The sequence below is a fragment of the Ranitomeya variabilis genome, chromosome 3, assembly GCF_051348905.1.
Source record: "Ranitomeya variabilis isolate aRanVar5 chromosome 3, aRanVar5.hap1, whole genome shotgun sequence".
Classification (NCBI taxonomy): domain Eukaryota; kingdom Metazoa; phylum Chordata; class Amphibia; order Anura; family Dendrobatidae; genus Ranitomeya; species Ranitomeya variabilis.
Window position 1 is genome coordinate 12226579 of NC_135234.1, and position 20149 is coordinate 12246727.

The 20149-nt window shown below is 48.1% G+C and overlaps 2 protein-coding genes across 2 annotated transcripts; both read right to left on the reverse strand.

Moving 5' to 3' along the window:
• Positions 1–504: 504 nt before the first annotated feature.
• Positions 505–3534, reverse strand: LOC143814950 (cystatin-B-like). The gene is made up of 3 exons (XM_077293668.1): positions 3378–3534; positions 2577–2678; positions 505–778 (listed from the first exon to the last, which is right to left on the reverse strand). Exons 1-3 carry the CDS (start codon positions 3444–3446, stop codon positions 647–649), a joined length of 303 nt encoding a protein of 100 aa, XP_077149783.1. The 5' UTR covers positions 3447–3534; the 3' UTR covers positions 505–646.
• Positions 3535–11371: 7837 nt separating this feature from the next.
• LOC143817882 (leukocyte cysteine proteinase inhibitor 1-like) lies at positions 11372–19921 on the reverse strand. The gene is made up of 3 exons (XM_077299353.1): positions 19728–19921; positions 12732–12833; positions 11372–11586 (listed from the first exon to the last, which is right to left on the reverse strand). Exons 1-3 carry the CDS (start codon positions 19803–19805, stop codon positions 11461–11463), a joined length of 306 nt encoding a protein of 101 aa, XP_077155468.1. The 5' UTR covers positions 19806–19921; the 3' UTR covers positions 11372–11460.
• Positions 19922–20149: the final 228 nt, after the last annotated feature.

Consider the following 20149-nt stretch of genomic DNA (forward strand, 5'->3'; position numbering starts at 1 on the left):
AGGGGGCCACGAGTTCTCCTTCCATGGAAGTCTTCAAACAGAGGCTGGACAGACATCGGTCTGGGATGATTTAGTGAGTCCTGCTTTTAGCAGGGGGTTGGACCAGATGACCCAGGAGATCCCTTCCAACTCTACCATTCTATATTGCGCCCACCTTCGGTATTTGCCGGGACTGTTCTTTGTTATTTGCCTCTTTTTTGGTTCAGTAAAGTATTACCACACTGTTTTACCCTCACCCTGTGTTGTCCGAGTAGTATTTAGCCCACAGGAACAAGGAGAGCGGTGTTCAGTGGAATGAGCTCCAGCCCATGAGGTTTCGGCTAGCGGATTAGAGCACCTACTCCTCCATAATGTGAGACCCCCCCCCAGGCTCCACCCTTCATCAGATCAGTGCACTAAGGTTTTTTTTTGTTTGTTTTTTTTTTTTTTTTTTTTGGGGGGGGGGGGGGGGGGAAGTGGAGATGCACACACCTTACTATAAGTCACAAGAAAGAAAAAAAAACATTTACTAGAAAAATTTTATTTTGTTTCCTAGTTCAGGAGTGGAAGCCATTGAATACAAGTCATTTATAGAACATTAGTAACAAAAAAGCCAAGATAATGAGAGCAGAGTCTAACAGCAGCAAGGAGCATGAAGGGGACAGGCTTATTGGAAGTGGACAATTTCATCCGCCTTTGTCTTCCCAACCTGGGAGGCAGAAAGGCTCAGCTTCTCCCCGGCGTGGGGCAGGGTCTGGTACATGCGCAGGTGGATGTACTCCTCATCTCCGATAAGGACCTGAAGACAGACAAGAGGGGGAACACAAGGTATAATTCAGAGGACAGACTCACATCTGGTTGTCACTACAAGGCCCCCCGGATATAAAGGGTGTGAATATTTACCCTTATGCATCTATGGGCACCCTGTCATAAGGAATATACCCACAACATGACTAAACCCCTTACCACAGATTTAAAATTGCTCTAGGTTGCGTTTTTGGGATGGGGAGGGTTGGTGAGTCCATCCTGTACATCTAATTTGCAATCACTGCTTGCACATCTGATGAAGAGCAATTACCTGAAAAGGTATGAATTTCTACACCAACTGCTGTTAACAAGGAGATAGTTACAATAAATCCCAATTAAACATCTTATGGTGTGCAGCTCCTACTGTTTTCACAGGTGCTAGATATTTGGTCTGAGTTGTATAGGGTGTTAGTTCTTTTGAAGCCATCTTCAAAGGATGAGGCACCTACCCTTTAGGGAAAGCATTCACCAGGTTATATTTGCATATTTTATCAGTCATGGGGGACCGCAATGGGGTCAAATCTTAGGGTACTGTCACACAGTCACACTTTGGACGCTACGACGGCACGATCCGTGACGTCGCAGCGTCGTATGATTATCGCTCCAGCGTCGTAGACTGCGGTCACACTTTGCAATCACGGCGCTGGAGCGATGCCGAAGTCCCCGGGTAACCAGGGTAAACATCAGGTTACTAAGCGCAGGGCCGCGCTTAGTAACCCGATGTTTACCCTGGTTACCAGCGTTAACGTAAAAAAAACAAACAGTACATACTCACATTCCGGTGTCTGTCCCCGGCGTTCTGCTTCTCTCCACTGTGTAAGCACAGCGGCTGGAAAGCAGAGCGGTGACGTCAGACGTCACCGCTGTGCTCGCTTTCTGGCTGGCCGGCGCTCACAGTGCAGAGAAGCTGAGACGCCGGGGACAGACACCGGAATGTGAGTATGTACTGTTTGTTTTTTTTACGTTTACGCTGGTAACCAGGGTAAACATCGGGTTACTAAGCGCGGCCCTGCGCTTAGTTACCCGATGTTTACCCTGGTTACAAGCGAACACATCGCTGGATCGCTGTCACACACAACGATCCAGCGATGTCAGCGGGAGATCCAGCGACGAAAGAAAGTTCCATACGATCTGCTACGACGTACGATTCTCAGCAGGATCCCTGATCGCTGCTGCGTGTCAGACACTGCAATATCGTAACGATATCGCTAGAACGTCACGAATCGTACCGTCGTAGCGATCAAAGTGTGACTGTGTGACAGTACCCTTACCCCCAACTACCCAAATAGTGTAAAGTGTCATCTTATACCTTTGTGTGCAACCACAGTTACTGACAATGTCTTCACCAGGACTCACTACAATGTGCAAGTTAGTTACCATGGTAACTAATAATAGTGTTTTAGAGGAAATATTAGTAAGTATAAAATAGGGAAGCTGTTACATCATCCACAATCTCATTCAACTATTCCGGAAGCTTGAGGTGGATACAGCTGGTCACTTTTTTTCTAGTTTTGAGGACCAGCGATTACCTTTTATGTTCACCTTTGTGGGTTTAGTTCAGATGTTTGCAGCTGATTCATCAACTGAGTCTTTATGAAGTTAGAAACATGTACACCCTACCCCTCCCCATGGAGATTTTTCATACAGAAATTTACACAAGTGTTAAGTATTGCATGTGACGATTAGCAATTTAAGAAAAAAAAAAAAAAAAAGTCACTTAAAAGTAGATTATTAAGGAACAAAATGTCCAAGTGGCTGCAAACTACAACTCTCAGCCTGCACCGGCGTACCTTAACGAAGAAGTTGGTCCCAGCAACCAACTGTGTCTTGTACTCGACGGCCTCAAACTTGGGGTATTTCTTGCCGTGTTTCTCTTCCACCTCGGCCTTCACCTGGAGGAGAGACGATGCTGCCATCAGATATTGGCTGCCATCAGATATTGGCCCCCGTCAGATATTGTCCCCCCCCCCCCCCGAGATTTCTGCAATCCTCATCACTAAAGGCCGCAGACGTCACCCGCGCACCCCACGGTTCTGCTGACAACGCTGGGAAAAGGGGAACTCGGGGCCAGCCAGTCACATGACCCAGACAAAGCATCATATGGGGGGGGGGGGTGAGTCACCTGGAGGGGGAGGGGCAGCCCACATGTGAGGTTAACCAGTTCCTGCCCAGTGCAGTCATCACTAGTCCCCAGCTACAGGAGAAGCCATTGAACCACAATCCTTGCAGGGACAAGATTATTAAAGGACCCAATACTCTGCACAGCAGAAGGTCCGTTACAGTGTGTCAGTCGTCTATGCAACATTGTATCAGCCTGGAATCCATACTAAAGGCCAGGTACAACTGTAACAAACCCTCAGCTGTGAGGGCGGCCAGGACCAGACAGTAACACCGCCCAGACTCCATTCACTGACAGCAAGAGGAGTGTGAGGCCAGTAAGGAGCGCAGAACACAGAGGTTAGGAGGTTTCCTGAGGCCGGAGTCATAGGAAAAGTAAGTCCACCCCCTACTAAGGAGGACATCGCCCAATGCAGCCATTACTGCAGAGCCCCGCCGCCGGGCAGTGATGCCCCGGTGAGAGCCGCGGTCACCTGGTCGCACAGCGCCTGCACTGCCTCCGTCGCCGGCTTCGCGCTCCCGAGTCCCCCGCACAGCGCCATCCTGATGCGTCAGTCAGCTGAGGGCCGCGGGCGCCGCTAGTTATACAGCGGGGAAGAAACCATCCGGAGGTGGAGAGAGGGGTGGCACGCCCAGAGCCTGCTGCAGCCACACGTAACAGCCAGCTGCATCCCCCCTCTCCTCCGTCCTATCATCCAGCGCTCCAGCCTGATCACGTGGTGTCGGCAGCGGTCATGTGATCCGCGGTGAGTCTTCAGACTCGTGCCCCGCGGTCATCAGTGACGTCACGCATCACTACAACTCTCAGCAGAACCTCGGATTCCTGCTCACAAGTCGCTGGGAAATGCGATTTTTCCTGTGTAATTCTAACCCCTTGTTGACTGAGATGCTTTTTCTTTTTTCCCCCTCCCTTCCTCTCAGAGCCATACTTGTGGTGTCTCAGCCGTGTCAGGGTCGTATATTGCAGCGTTGAATGTCGCAGGTTATTTCACCACGTGATGTGCTGAAGACGGGAGAACTGTTCCACTGCGGCTCCGCAGGGGCTTTTTGGGCCTTGTTTTTCCATCGTTCGTCGTCTGGCAGATTCCAGGTCGCCGTGGTAACAGCGCGACGGCTGCGTGAACATGGGCGTGCGGTTTTAGGACCCCGGCCGCACCCTCAGCTGCAGCGCGGTTATGTCAATAGCGCTGCAGCCAATCATTGACCTCAGCAGCTCTGTGATAGCCACTGATTGGCTGCAGCGCTGTGGACGCGACATCAGCGCTGCAGACAGTCACAGACATCAGAGTAATAGAGACTCAGTTCTTACAGAGCACCCTGCAGCTGGGGGAAGGGCGTTCCTGGAAACAGAGGCTCTTTAAGTCTCACAACGGAGCAGATTCTGGTCCACTTGGCCGTCCCTTTAATGATGAATGTTACGAGCACTCAGGTCTCGTCCAGACTCCTATTCTGTTTTCCTCTTATAGAAGGACAATTACGTAAGTTCTGGATCTGTCACATGGTGGAAACAGTGTCCGCGCTGACTTACAGGGTGGTCCCGCCATTTACCGGGGGCTTCTGCATTTTATCAGTAGGATGCCTCCGCCTCTCCCATAAGAGTTAATCAGATGAAGCTGAAAATGGCGTCAGAGGATCGATCAGCACCAAAGTAATAAGGGTACCGTCACACAGTGCAATTTTGATCGCTACGACGGTACGATTCGTGACATTCTAGCGATATCGTTACGATATCGCAGTGTCTGACACGCAGCAGCGATCAGGGACCCTGCTGAGAATCGTACGTCGTAGCAGATCGTTTGGAACTTTCTTTCGTCGCTTGATCACCCGCTGACATCGCTGGATCGTTGTGTGTGACAGCGATCCAGCGATGTGTTCGCTTGTAACCAGGGTAAACATCGGGTAACTAAGCGCAGGGCCGCGCTTAGTAACCCGATGTTTACCGTGGTTACCAGTGTAAACGTAAAAAAAACAAACAGTACATACTCACATTCCGGTGTCTGTCCTCCGGCGTCTCAGCTTCTCTGCACTGTGAGCGCCAGCCGGAAAGCGAGCACAGCGGTGACGTCTGACGTCACCGCTGTGCTTGCCGGCTATGGCGCTTACACAGTGCAGAGAAGCTGAGACGCCGGAGGACAGACACCGGAATGTGAGTATGTACTGTTTGTTTTTTTTACGTTTACACTGGTAACCACGGTAAACATCGGGTTACTAAGCGCGGCCCTGCGCTTAGTAACCCGATGTTTACCCTGGTTACCCGGGGACTTCAGCATCGCTCCAGCGCCGTGATTGCAAAGTGTGACCGCAGTCTACGACGCTGGAGCGATAATCATACGATCGCTGCGACGTCACGGATCGTGCCGTCGTAGCGATCAAAATGGCACTGTGTGACGGTACCCTAAGCGATGTTATCTGTAAATGGCTGGAAGCCCAGACCTCACACAGGACACCGTTACTTGTATTCACATTGTATTGGGAGGCGCCCCTCCCCCATCCTGTCTTCGGTCATACATGGCGCAGACTTTGGCCGTCGTCTCTCTCCACCTCTGATCTGGATTATTTTCTGTTTGCAAAATATTAAAGGATTGTGAAAAGTCAAATAACGACCAGGGCAAATATACAGGGAGCCAACGCCCAGTATACAGAGCCAAGAACCAGTATACAGGGAGCCAAGAACCAGTATACAGAGCCAAGAACCAGTATACAGAGCCAAGGACCAGTATATAGAGCCAAGGACCAGTATACAGGGAGCCAAGGACCAGTATACAGAGCCAAGAACCAGTATACAGAGCCAAGGACCAGTATATAGAGCCAAGGACCAGTATACAGGGAGCCAAGGACCAGTATACAGAGCCAATAACCAGTATACAGAGCCAAGAACCAATATACAGAGCCAAGGACCAGTATACAGAGCCAAGAACCAGTATACAGAGCCAAGGACCAGTATACAGAGCCAAGAACCAGTATACAGAGCCAAGAACCAGTATACAGAGCCAAGGACCAGAATACAGAGCCAAGAACCAGTATACAGGGAGCTAAGGACCAGTATACAGAACCAAGGACCAGTATGCAGAGCCAAGGACCAGTATACAGGGAGCCAAGGACCAGTATACAGAACCAAGGACCAGTATGCAGAGCCAAGGACCAGTATACAGAGCCAAGAGCCAGTATACAGAGCCAAGGACCAGTATACAGAGCCAAGGACCAGTATACAGAGCCAAGGACCAGTATACAGAGAGCCAAAAACCAGTATACAGAGCCAAGAACCAGTATAAAGAACCAAGAACCAGTATACAGAGTCAAGGACCAGTATACAGAGAGCCAAAAACCAGTATACAGAGAGCCAAGGACCAGTATACAGAGCCATGGACCAGTATACAGAGAGCCAAGGACCAGTATACAGAACCAAGGAGCAGTATACAGAGCCAAGGACCAGTATACAGAGCCAAGGACCAGTATACAGAGCCAAGGACCAGTATACAGGGAGCCAAGGACCAGTATACAGAGCCATGGACCAGTATACAGAGCCATGGACCAGTATACAGGGAGCCAAGGACCAGTATACACAGCCAAGGACCAGTATACAGGGAGCCAAGGACCAGTATACAGAGCCATGGGCCAGTATACAGAACCAAGGAGCAGTATACAGAGCCAAGGACCAGTATACAGAGCCATGGACCAGTATACAGAACCAAGGACCAGTATACAGAGCCATGGACCAGTATACAGAACCAAGGACCAGTATACAGAGAGCCAAAAACCAGTATACAGAGCCAAGAACCAGTATACAGAGCCAAGAACCAGTATACAGGGAGCCAAGGACCAGTATACAGAACCAAGGACCAGTATGCAGAGCCAAGGACCAGTATACAGGGAGCCAAGGACCAGTATACAGAGCCATGGACCAGTATACAGAACCAAGGACCAGTATACAGAGCCATGGACCAGTATACAGAACCAAGGACCAGTATACAGAGCCAAGGACCAGTATACAGAGCCAAGGACAAGTATACAGAACCAAGGACCAGTATACAGGGAGCCGAGGACCAGTATACAGAGCCATGGACCAGTATACAGAGCCATGGACCAGTATACAGGGAGCCAAGGACCAGTATACAGGGAGCCGAGGACCAGTATACAGAGAGCCGAGGACCAGTATACAGAGCCATAGACCAGTATACAAAGCCATGGACCAGTATACAGGACCATGGACCAGTATACAGGGAGCCGAGGACCAATATACAGAGCCATGGACCAGTATGCAGAGCCAAGGACCAGTATACAGAGAGCCAAGGACCAGTATACAGAGCCATAGACCAGTATACAGAGCCATGGACCAGTATGCAGAGCCAAGGACCAGTATACAGAGCCAAGGACCAGTATACAGAGCCAAGAACCAATATACAGAGCCAAGGACCAGTATACAGAGCCATGGACCAGTATACAGAGAGCCAAGGACCAGTATACAGAGCCAAGGACCAGTATACAGAGCCAAGGACCAGTATACAGGGAGCCGAGGACCAGTATACAGGGAGCCGAGGACCAGTATACAGAGCCAAGAACCAGTATACAGAGCCAAGGACCAGTATACAGGGAGCCAAGGACCAGTATACAGAGCCATGGACCAGTATACAGAGCCAAGGACCAGTATACAGAGCCAAGAACCAATATACAGAGCCAAGGACCAGTATACAGAGAGCCAAGGACCAGTATACAGAGCCAAGGACCAGTATACAGAGCCATGGACCAGTATACAGAGCCATGGACCAGTATACAGAGCCAAGGACCAGTATACAGGGAGCCAAGGACCAGTATACAGGGAGCCGAGGACCAGTATACAGAGAGCCGAGGACCAGTATACAGAGCCATAGACCAGTATACAAAGCCATGGACCAGTATACAGGACCATGGACCAGTATACAGGGAGCCGAGGACCAATATACAGAGCCATGGACCAGTATGCAGAGCCAAGGACCAGTATACAGAGAGCCAAGGACCAGTATACAGAGCCATAGACCAGTATACAGAGCCATGGACCAGTATGCAGAGCCAAGGACCAGTATACAGAGCCAAGGACCAGTATACAGAGCCAAGAACCAATATACAGAGCCAAGGACCAGTATACAGAGCCATGGACCAGTATACAGAGAGCCAAGGACCAGTATACAGAGCCAAGGACCAGTATACAGAGCCAAGGACCAGTATACAGGGAGCCGAGGACCAGTATACAGGGAGCCGAGGACCAGTATACAGAGCCAAGAACCAGTATACAGAGCCAAGGACCAGTATACAGGGAGCCGAGGACCAATATACAGAGCCATGGACCAGTATGCAGAGCCAAGGACCAATATACAGAGCCAAGGACCAGTATACAGAGCCAAGAACCAATATACAGAGCCAAGGACCAGTATACAGAGCCATGGACCAGTATACAGAGAGCCAAGGACCAGTATACAGAGCCAAGAACCAATATACAGAGCCAAGGACCAGTATACAGAGAGCCAAGGACCAGTATACAGAGCCAAGGACCAGTATACAGAGCCATGGACCAGTATACAGAGCCATGGACCAGTATACAGAGCCAAGGACCAGTATACAGAGCCGAGGAGCAGTATATAGAGCTCCAGTTGGCTGTGTCGGCAGTCGGCCCCGGTGATCGTACTTATATCTCGTGTATATAGGTGACTTATGTTGTTTATAGGACGAGGCCTTTAGATCAATAACTTATAGGAATCGTCTGTGAACCTCGGTGATGGGATCGTATCAAGGCCACAGTCTGATGAAGGCAATGAATGAATTAAGAAACATTTTAAAAAGTTTCCTTTCTCCACCGAAAAAAATATAAGTTGGGAGTTTTGCCATTTTTTGTTCCAACCCATCTCTGCCCCTAAAATAGTCCATAAATGTTCCCCAAATCACGGAGTCCTGTCAAAGCGAAAAAACAAAATCCGCTCATATAACGACCCCTCCGGGGATACAGACTCGACTCTCAGAACCCGAAAATGACCCTTTATCATAGAATGGTGCTAAACCCGGCTGATCTGACGTCATCGTCCTCCCGGCCCCTAGAGGGCAGCACCATGGGAATAGTAATGGGTAAAAACAATCCCAAACTACAGGCAGAAGTACCCCCAAAATACCGTAATGGTGGCATAAAAAAAACACAACTTGTGCTGCAAAGAAGGCAAAAAAATATATTGTTTTGACCTTTAAAGGGATTTTCCGGGGTTATGAAATTGTTGACTCGTCCTTAGGATGGGTCATCAGTGTCCTGTAGGAGGGGCTAGGATCAGATATACTCCTGATGGAGGTACACAGTGTATATGGAGCAGCACAGCTCTGTACACAGCGCCGTGCAGTGGCCGTCCCTGGTAGTGCAGCTCAGATCCTAATGCAGTGATTCTGCAGTACTGAGAATGGCCACTACACTGTGTAGGCGCTGTCCTGAGCCATGCAACATTTACATCTGGTTACTGTGGGACCTGCAATCAGCTGATTGGTGGGTGTTGGGTGTCAGACCTCCACTGATCTGACTTATCTCAAGCACAAAATCTAAGATGGAGACATAATGAACATATACCGTGCTACCAGTAAGTAAATAGTAATAGGGGCCTTAGTAAACACTGTTTGTGATCGAAAACGTATAAAACCGCATCCTACCGCCACTGGGTGCACCTTGATCGGGACGGTCCTAACCTCTAGTGTTCCTCCCCTTGTGTCAGACGACTTTGTGTAGATGGGACAGAGCAGGACTGGGGTCTAATTGGTCAGACACCCGGCCACGGAAAGCCATATAAACAAAATGAGCAGCTCAGGAAAAGGGGCTCACACCGCTGTATGTACAAAGTACAAAAAAAGTACAGCAAAACCAAACAAATGAGCCGGAGTATAACTCATAACTAACGCATAACTTATACTCCGGCTCAGTTTTTTGGTTTTGCCATCATAAGGACAAGTCAACAATAAGTTATGGCAGTAATAATAATTCAAACAAAAAAAGAAAAAAATAGACCTCCGCACTGCTGTTTGTAAGGCTAGACTCTGTTGTTTTTATCACCCTTCATTAGTGAGCCGATATCAGATCCTTTTTATGCAACGGGGTGCAACTTACAAAGTAATACATAACAGTCCATGAAAAAGATAAAAAAAAGTGCACTTACCCGTGTATGTAGAAAGTCACAACTTTATTCGGACAACATTATAATAACAGCCAGGGAGAGTGTAGAAAAAATGCGGACAACGATCATTTCGTGCCTCAGCACTTCAATGGGTCCAAACAGTGTTTGGACCCGTTGAAGTGCTGAGGCACGAAACGATCGTTGTCCGCATTTTTTCTACACTCTCCCTGGCTGTTATTATAATGTTGTCCGAATAAAGTTGTGACTTTCTACATACACGGGTAAGTGCACTTGCAGTAATAATAATAATTGTTCTTCATAAGAATGTATTCTCTGTACAATTACTCCGATACCAAAGGGTTTTGTTTTTATTTAAAAGGTTTTAACAAATTTAGAATTTGGTAAAAAGATACATTTTGGGATGTGATACCGTTTTCTGAGACCTTTAACTTTATGATTTTTCCTTCATTGTAGATAAATGTGATAAATTGTTAATGCCATTTATTGGGGGATACGATACGACAGACATTGACGTACTTCAATCTTTGCAAGAAAGGTCTATATTTTCCCTTCTAGGGTTAGTTAGTTCTCCGGCTGGCGCGAGACGTCTAGAACCAACGTAGGCACGTTCCCTGGCTGCTGCTATTTGTGGTGCTAGGATTAGATATATGGTCAGCCCAGTTACCACTGCCCTATGAGCTGTTTTTTTTGTGTTTGCAGACTTGGTATGTACTTTTGAGACCCTCTGCCATTGGGGTCATAACAGTTCTGTTCCTATTGTTCTATAAACCGCACCCCAAAGCCATACATTACCAGAACCAGGCCTCCAGTCAGCCTGTATAAATGACTGGTGGTGGCAGTGAGTAGCCTTGGGTTATTGTGGAGCTAGCAGTGAAGGTATCGACACATATCCCAGGTGTTGGAATCAGACGTGTATATACCATACGCTGTTAGTTTAACGATACTGACATGTTAGTGGAAACAGCCTACGGCCTTGTCCATTGCTCGTTGGTCAATTGTGTAATTGTCCTGATGATAGGGGGCAGCAGAGAGCCGTTCGCTGTAAAGATCACAGCTGGTGGGTTCCGTTATGATCCCCTTGGCTGCAATCTTTGACATTTATAATTTTGAATGGCCACAAATGATGGTATAAATATTCCAAATGGCCTTGGCAGAAAAAAGGTTCCCCGCACTGATATGAAGTGACACATGTCAGATTAGAAAATTTGGGCTGAGTTATTAACATCAAAATTGGCTGCGGTAGGAAGGGGTTAATGCGCCTTATGTTCAGTTTCACATATCGGATCTGCTACCTTCATCTTTATCGTTAGTTCACCAATCACAGTCTCGGCCAAGACAGGAGAAGATTTATTTATTATTCTGCCCATCGGAGCAGGATTTCTGGCTGATCTCCACATATATTCTGCATCACATACATCTTTTAAAAAAATGTGAGGGCTTCTTTCTTAGTTTTCCCGCACTGCCAGCCTGATAGTTGTGGTTCTTCTCCAGTATGAGGCAGAGGGACAAATATTTTCAAATGACAGAAGTGATCTCCAGTATCGACCTGCAGAGACAGACGGACACGTTACACGGGGAGCCCTCCGCTCACTGCTCAGCGCGCAAACCTTTATATAAAGTATCCTGATATCCCATAATGTGATCAGTGTATGACCCCACCTGTATGTATCCTGACATCCCATAATGTGATCAGTGTGTGACCACACATGTCTGTATGTATCCTGACATCCCATAATGTGATCAGTGTGTGACCCCACGTGTCTGTATGTCCTGACATCCCATAATGTGATCAGTGTGTGACCCCACGTGTCTGTATGTCCTGACATCCCATAATGTGATCAGTGTGTGACCCCACGTGTTTGTATGTATCCTGACATCCCATAATGTGATCAGGGTATGACCTCACGTGTCTGTATGTATCCTGACATCCCATAATGTGATCAGTGTGGCCTCACGTGTCTGTATGTATCCTGACATCCCATAATGTGATCAGTGTGTGACCCGACGTGTCTGTATGTATCTGGTATCTGGACATCCCATAATGTGATCAGTGTGTGACCCCACGTGTCTGTATGTATCCTGACATCCCATAATGTGATCAGTGTATGACCCCACGTGTCTGTATGTCCTGACATCCCATAATGTGATCAGTGTGTGTGTATCCTGACATCCCTTAATGTGATCAGTGTGTGACCCCACCTGTCTGTATGTATCCTGACATCCCATAATGTGCCCCTTCTCATACCCCTATACTCCCCTTCCGCGTCATTCCCTCGGTGTCGGCACTCGGTCTCCTGGGGCTCCGATGCGGGTTGTTGCGACGTGACTCCAGGGCCCAATCAGCACTGGCGTCACTGTCTCCGCCTCCAGACGAATTGAACAGGAAGAGGAAGTGAGAGATCAGCTGCAGACCGGACTTCCTGTTCGATTTGTCCGAAGGCGGGGACAGTGACGTCAGTGCTGATTGGGCGCTGGAGTCACGTGTCACAATCACCGCACGAGAGCCCCAGGAGACCGAGTGCCGACACCGAGGGAACGACGCCGGAAGGTGAGTATAGGCTGCGTTATTGTATCAGCGCCACACATTTTGGTCAAGAAGCGGTTGTCCTAGTAGTGGATTTCTCTATTATTGCAGAGCGCCCTCTGCTGGATCCTGATCACCCCCAGGACCCTGCTTTGTAGAGCACTTACCTTCACTAAGTAGTTTTTTCCAGCCACAACTTGACTTCTGTAAACCAGAGCCACAAACTTTGTGGCATTTGTCCCGGATTGTTTTAGAAACTGCGCTTTTACCTGACGAAAAGGAAAGAAGCATAGAAAACCTTGTTAGTTTGTCTGGAGCCGCATCTGCAGGGTGTGAATGACGCCCGACACCAGGACCGGACGGGTGTGAACGTCTCGCAGGATGCCGGATGTCCGTAGTGGACAGGAGCCGATCTGACTTCTACAACTCGGCAGATGAAATATGATCTGATTGTGGTGAAACCAAACCCGCTTTACACTGAGGTTCAGCCGTAGCTCCAAACGCTGAAGAACAGGAAGAGCGAAGAATGAGGCAGCGCCCTGGCCACACCACGATCTACGCCCATTTACCATTTATATCTCCCCCCCCCCCCCCCCGGCAGGAGGAGTTGTCAGAGGGGCGGTGGTAGAGGGACATCCAGCACACGCCTGACACTGCAGGACGTAGACCCAAATCCAGGAAGGTGCGCTGTATCCTCTGTGTCTGAGATGATCGGATTGATTCATGGGACTGTGGTTCAGGGTCCAGATCAATGGTACCTGACACCTGGACAGGAGGCGCGATTCTCTAACCTTACGGCATCCCCAGCGGCTTTTGTTCCCCAGGGCCGTTGTAACGTCATCTGTGTGTCCTGATAGACCCCTTTCCATTACTAACCCCAGGGCTTGATGTCTGATAGACCCCTCTCCATTACTAACCCCAGGGCTTGATGTCTGATAGACCTCTCTCCATTACTAGCCCCAGGGCTTGATGTCTGATAGACCCCTCTCCATTACTAACCCCAGGGCTTGATGTCTGATAGACCTCTCTCCATTACTAACCCCAGGGCTTGATGTCTGATAGACCCCTCTCCATTACTAACCCCAGGGCTTGATGTCTGATAGACCTCTCTCCATTACTAGCCCCAGGGCTTGATGTCTGACAGACCCCTCTCCATTACTAACCCCAGGGCTTGATGTCTGATAGACCCCTCTCCATTACTGACCCCAGGGCTTGATGTCTGATAGACCCCTCTCCATTACTAATCCCAGGGCTTGATGTCTGATAGACCCCTCTCCATTACTAACCACAGGGCTTGATGTCTGATAGAGCCCTCTCCATTACTAACCCCAGGGCTTGATGTCTGATAGACTCCTCTCCATTGCTAACCCCAGGGCTTGATGTCTGATAGATCCCTCTACATTACTAACACCAGGGCTTGATGCCTGATAGACCCCTCTCCATTACTAACCCCAGGACTTGATGTCTGATAGACCCCTCTCCATTACTAACCCCAGGGCTTGATGTCTGATAGACCCCTCTCCATTACTAACCACAGGGCTTGATGTCTGATAGACCCCTCTCCATTACTAACCCCAGGGCTTGATGTCTGATAACCCCTTCCATTACTAACCCCAGAGCTTGATGTCTGATAACCCCCTCCATTACTAACCCCAGGACTTGATGTCTGATAGACCCCTCTCCATTACTAACCCAGAGCTTGATGTCTGATAGACCCCTCTCCATTACTAATCCCAGGATTTGATGTCTGATAGACCCCTCTCCATTACTAACCCAGGGCTTGATGTCTGATAGACCCCTCTCCATTACTAACCCCAGGGCTTGATGTCTGATAGTCCCCTCTCCATTACTAACCCCAGGGCTTGATGTCTGATAGAGCCCTCTCCATTACTAACCCCAGGGCTTGATGTCTGATAACCCCTTCCATTACTAACCCCAGGGCTTGATGTCTGATAACCCCCTCCATTACTAACCCCAGGACTTGATGTCTGATAGACCCATCTCCATTACTATCACCAGGGCTTGATGTCTGATAGACCCTTCTCCATTACTAACCCCAGGGCTTGATGTCTGATAGACCTCTCTCCATTACTAACCCCAGGGCTTGATGTCTGATAGACCCCTCTCCATTACTAACCCCAGGGCTTGATGTCTGATAGACCTCTCTCCATTACTAACCCCAGGGCTTGATGTCTGATAGAGCCCTCTCCATTACTAACCCCAGGGCTTGATGTCTGATAGACTCCTCTCTATTACTAATCCCAGGGCTTGATGTCTGATAGACCCCTCTCCATTACTAATCCCAGGGCTTGATGTCTGATAGACTCCTCTCCATTACTAACCACAGGGCTTGATGTCTGATAGACTCCTCTCTATTACTAATCCCAGGGCTTGATGTCTGATAGACCCCTCTCCATTACTAACCCCAGGGCTTGATGTCTGATAGACCCCTCTCCATTACTAACCCCAGGGCTTGATGTCTGATAGAGCCCCCTCCATTACTAACCCCAGGGCTTGATGTCTGATAGACTCCTCTCTATCACTAATCCCAGCGCTTGATGTCTGATAGACCCCTCTCCATTACTAATCCCAGGGCTTGATGTCTGATAGACCCCTCTCCATTACTAACCCCAGGGCTGATGTCTGATAGACCCCTCTCTATTACTAATCCCAGGGCTTGATGTCTGATAGAGCCCTCTCCATTACTAACCCCAGTGTTGATGTCTGATAGACTCCTCTCCATTACTAACCACAGGGCTTGATGTCTGATAGAGCCCTCTCCATTACTAACCACAGGGCTTGATGTCTGATAGACTCCTCTCCATTACTAACCCCAGGGCTTGATGTCTGATAGATCCCTCTACATTACTAACACCAGGGCTTGATGCCTGATAGACCCCTCTCCATTACTAACCCCAGGACTTGATGTCTGATAGACCCCTCTCCATTACTAACCCCAGGGCTTGATGTCTGATAGACCTCTCTCCATTACTAACCACAGGGCTTGATGTCTGATAGACCCCTCTCCATTACTAATCACAGGGCTTGATGTCTGATAGACCCCTCTCCATTACTAACCACAGGGCTTGATGTCTGATAGACCCCTCTCCATTACTAACCACAGGACTTGATGTCTGATAGAACCCTCTCCATTACTAACCCCAGGGCTTGATGTCTGATAGAGCCCTCTCCATTACTAACCCCAGGGTTTGATGTCTGATAGACCCCTCTCCATTACTAACCCCAGGGCTTGATGTCTGATAGACTCCTCTCCATTACTAACCACAGGGCTTGATGTCTGGTAGACCCCTCTCCATTACTAACCCCAGGACTTGATGTCTGATAGACCCCTCTCCATTACTAACCCCAGGGCTTGATTTCTGATAGACTCCTCTCCATTACTAACCCCAGGACTTGATGTCTGATAGACCCTTCTCCATTACTAACCCCAGGGCTTGATGTCTGATAGACCCTTCTCCATTACTAACCCCAGGGCTTGATGTCTGATAGACCCTTCTCCATTACTAACCCCAGGGCTTGATGTCTGATAGACCCTTCTCCATTACTAACCCCAGGGCTTGATGTCTGATAGACCTCTCTCCATTACTAACCACAGGGCTTGATGTCTGATAGACCCCTCTCCATTACTAATCACAGGGCTTGATGTCTGATAGACCCCTCTCCATTACTAACCCCAGGGTTTGATGTCTGATAGACCCCTCTCCATTACTAACCCCAGGGCTTGATGTCTGATAGACTCCTCTCCATTACTAACCACAGGGCTTGATGTCTGATAGACCCCTCTCCATTACTAACCCCAGGACTTGATGTCTGGTAGACCCCTCTCCATTACTAACCCCAGGACTTGATGTCTGATAGACCCCTCTCCATTACTAACCCCAGGGCTTGATTTCTGATAGACCCCTCTCCATTACTAACCCCAGGACTTGATGTCTGATAGACCCTTCTCCATTACTAACCCCAGGGCTTGATGTCTGATAGACCCCTCTCCATTACTAATCACAGGGCTTGATGTCTGATAGACCCCTCTCCATTACTAACCCCAGGGTTTGATGTCTGATAGACCCCTCTCCATTACTAACCCCAGGGCTTGATGTCTGATAGACTCCTCTCCATTACTAACCACAGGGCTTGATGTCTGATAGACCCCTCTCCATTACTAACCCCAGGACTTGATGTCTGGTAGACCCCTCTCCATTACTAACCCCAGGACTTGATGTCTGATAGACCCCTCTCCATTACTAACCCCAGGGCTTGATTTCTGATAGACCCCTCTCCATTACTAACCCCAGGACTTGATGTCTGATAGACCCTTCTCCATTACTAACCCCAGGGCTTGATGTCTGATAGACCCTTCTCCATTACTAACCCCAGGGCTTGATGTCTGATAGACCCCTCTCCATTACTAACCCCAGGACTTGATGTCTGATAGACCCCTCTCCATTACTAACCCCAGGGCTTGATGTCTGATAGACCTCTCTCCATTACTAACCACAGGGCTTGATGTCTGATAGACCCCTCTCCATTACTAATCACAGGGCTTGATGTCTGATAGACCCCTCTCCATTACTAACCACAGGGCTTGATGTCTGATAGACCCCTCTCCATTACTAACCACAGGACTTGATGTCTGATAGAACCCTCTCCATTACTAACCCCAGGGCTTGATGTCTGATAGAGCCCTCTCCATTACTAACCCCAGGGTTTGATGTCTGATAGACCCCTCTCCATTACTAACCCCAGGGCTTGATGTCTGATAGACTCCTCTCCATTACTAACCACAGGGCTTGATGTCTGATAGACCCCTCTCCATTACTAACCCCAGGACTTGATGTCTGGTAGACCCCTCTCCATTGCTAACCCCAGGACTTGATGTCTGATAGACCCCTCTCCATTACTAACCCCAGGGCTTGATTTCTGATAGACCCCTCTCCATTACTAACCCCAGGACTTGATGTCTGATAGACCCTTCTCCATTACTAACCCCAGGGCTTGATGTCTGATAGACCCTTCTCCATTACTAACCCCAGGGCTTGATGTCTGATAGACCCTTCTCCATTACTAACCCCAGGGCTTGATGTCTGATAGACCCTTCTCCATTACTAACCCCAGGGCTTGATGTCTGATAGACCCCTCTCCATTACTAACCCCAGGGCTTGATTTCTGATAGACCCCTCTCCATTACTAACCCCAGGACTTGATGTCTGATAGACCCCTCTCCATTACTAACCCCAGGGCTTGATGTCTGATAGACCCTTCTCCATTACTAACCCCAGGGCTTGATGTCTGATAGACCCCTCTCCATTACTTACCCCAGGGCTTGATTTCTGATAGACCCCTCTCCATTACTAACCCCAGGACTTGATGTCTGATAGACCCCTCTCCATTACTAACCCCAGGGCTTGATGTCTGATAGACCCCTCTCCATTACTAACCCCAGGGTTTGATATCTGATAGACCCCTCTCCATTACTAACCCCATTGCTATAAGGCATAGCGACACGCGTTGGGACGTGGCACATCTTCTACCTTTCATTGGCCTGGGTAAGTATAGTTTGGTCTGATACATAGGTTGCTATCATCTGTCTTGGGATACTTGGGGCAGCATGTCCTTATTCTGGGTACATGACTTCTCTTTAGCTCTTATAAGTTAAACATTTTCTTACTTATTAGAACTTTAAGACAGCAATTTATACACTGCAAACTGTCACCATGGATGAGTGACATGTATTTTCCATGCATATGATTATTTAATGGCCTATTACAGGGATGTGATATATTCTCTATCGCTCACAGGTATGGGAAAATGCAATATGATTTAACACATATGCTGTCATATCTAGGACACATAGGTTATCATGGTCTTAGAGAAATTTGGTATTGTTCTAGTCCTTAAAGAATTTTTGATAAATATTACCTTTTAGTATCTATCTGGAATCATTAAACATATTTGTGTCCATACAATTGCCCATTTTGCATACCCTTAGGCAAAGGTTTTTTAAGCTAATCCATATATCAATATACCTGCTGAGACATCATATGGCAGCGTTTGTAATCATCCCTCCCTTTGTTGGCCTATGCTCCGATATAATTGGTGCATTATAGCATTGCCAACGCAGGCCTGGAGGGTTCTTTTATTATAATTATGTATTTACCATCATGCCTTTCTGTGAGTCACAACTATGCTTCACTTTTTATGTGATTTTTAGATGTTTTTAATGTTTGCACTGATTATTTACCCAATAAAGCTTGTTTCACACGTCATTTAGTGACGTGCACCGTTGGTTGCGCCTTCTTTTTCCTTTGTCTGTTTTAGCACTTTCCTGGGCGCAATGGTGTCACCCCGTTATCAATATTACTTCTTTACATATGAGCGGTGCCCGCTTTTCTTTTACATAGCAAAGCGCCAGAATATAATGTGATGCTCCACTTCTGGGGCGGCTGTGGGCTGGTATTTTTAGGCTGGGAAAGGCCCAATACCCAGGGACCTTCCCAGCCTGATAATATCAGCCCGCACCTGTCTGCTTTACCTTGGCTGGTTATCAAAAATAAGGGGGACCTCACGTCATTTTATCATTTATTTATTGCCTTAATACACGTACAGTAAACTACACAGGTAAGACACTATATATCTCCGGATACCTATCCATTGTCTGTCTAGCTCTATCTGTGCACAAACACCTAAAAATCTGTTATTTCTATCTTTCATTCTATTCTTCACACGTATGTATCTATCGTCACCCGTGCTGCTGGACAAACATGGACATGTGCGCAGCCCTATAGGTTATAATGGGTGTACGTGTGCAGGGTCTCCAGGACTTGTGAAGACGGACGACAAACGTACCGGAAACATGGATGTGTGAAGGTGTCCTAAGCCTGAGGTGCATTAACGTCTCCACAATCCTCCACCTCAACTTCAGTGATGGCTGCAGGGTCCAACCCGGAGCCAGATACAGGCGTCACTTAAGAGGGAGAAGATGGGGAGCCGAGAGACCAAAGAGAACTTTAGGGAGTGGAGACCACAAGTATAAAACATCATTTCCCATTAATGATGCTGCTAAAACCTTTATCAGTGTCTTATCCAGAGATGTCAGAAGTTGAAGAATTTAGAAGAAGCTGATAATACGCCATGATGTTACTCACCTTGTTACAGGCAGCTTGTACTTCTGCATTAGCCGGCTTTTCTGAGCCAAAGCCACCAACCATAACTTGTGGATCCATCCTGAGTGCGAGCTCTGCAGACTGAACCTAGACACTGCCGTCACCTGCTTATATGTCCACGGAGCCGACCACTTATCCTCCACCCTTTATTATGTGACCTCACTGAACATACATTCCTCTGTAGTGATCTATAAAGCTGCCCCCCTCCTAGGACAATGGTTGGAGCCGGTTATACCTGTCTGGTATAAGGGAGGCGGCTCGTACGTGACTGACATGGAGGGAGATATCCGCATTATTCATCATGGTCTATACATTATCATCACGTCACAATACATTACACAACATATACAAAAACTATTCACATGAAGCAATTGGTGACTTCAGAGGTAGGAACACGTTAGGAC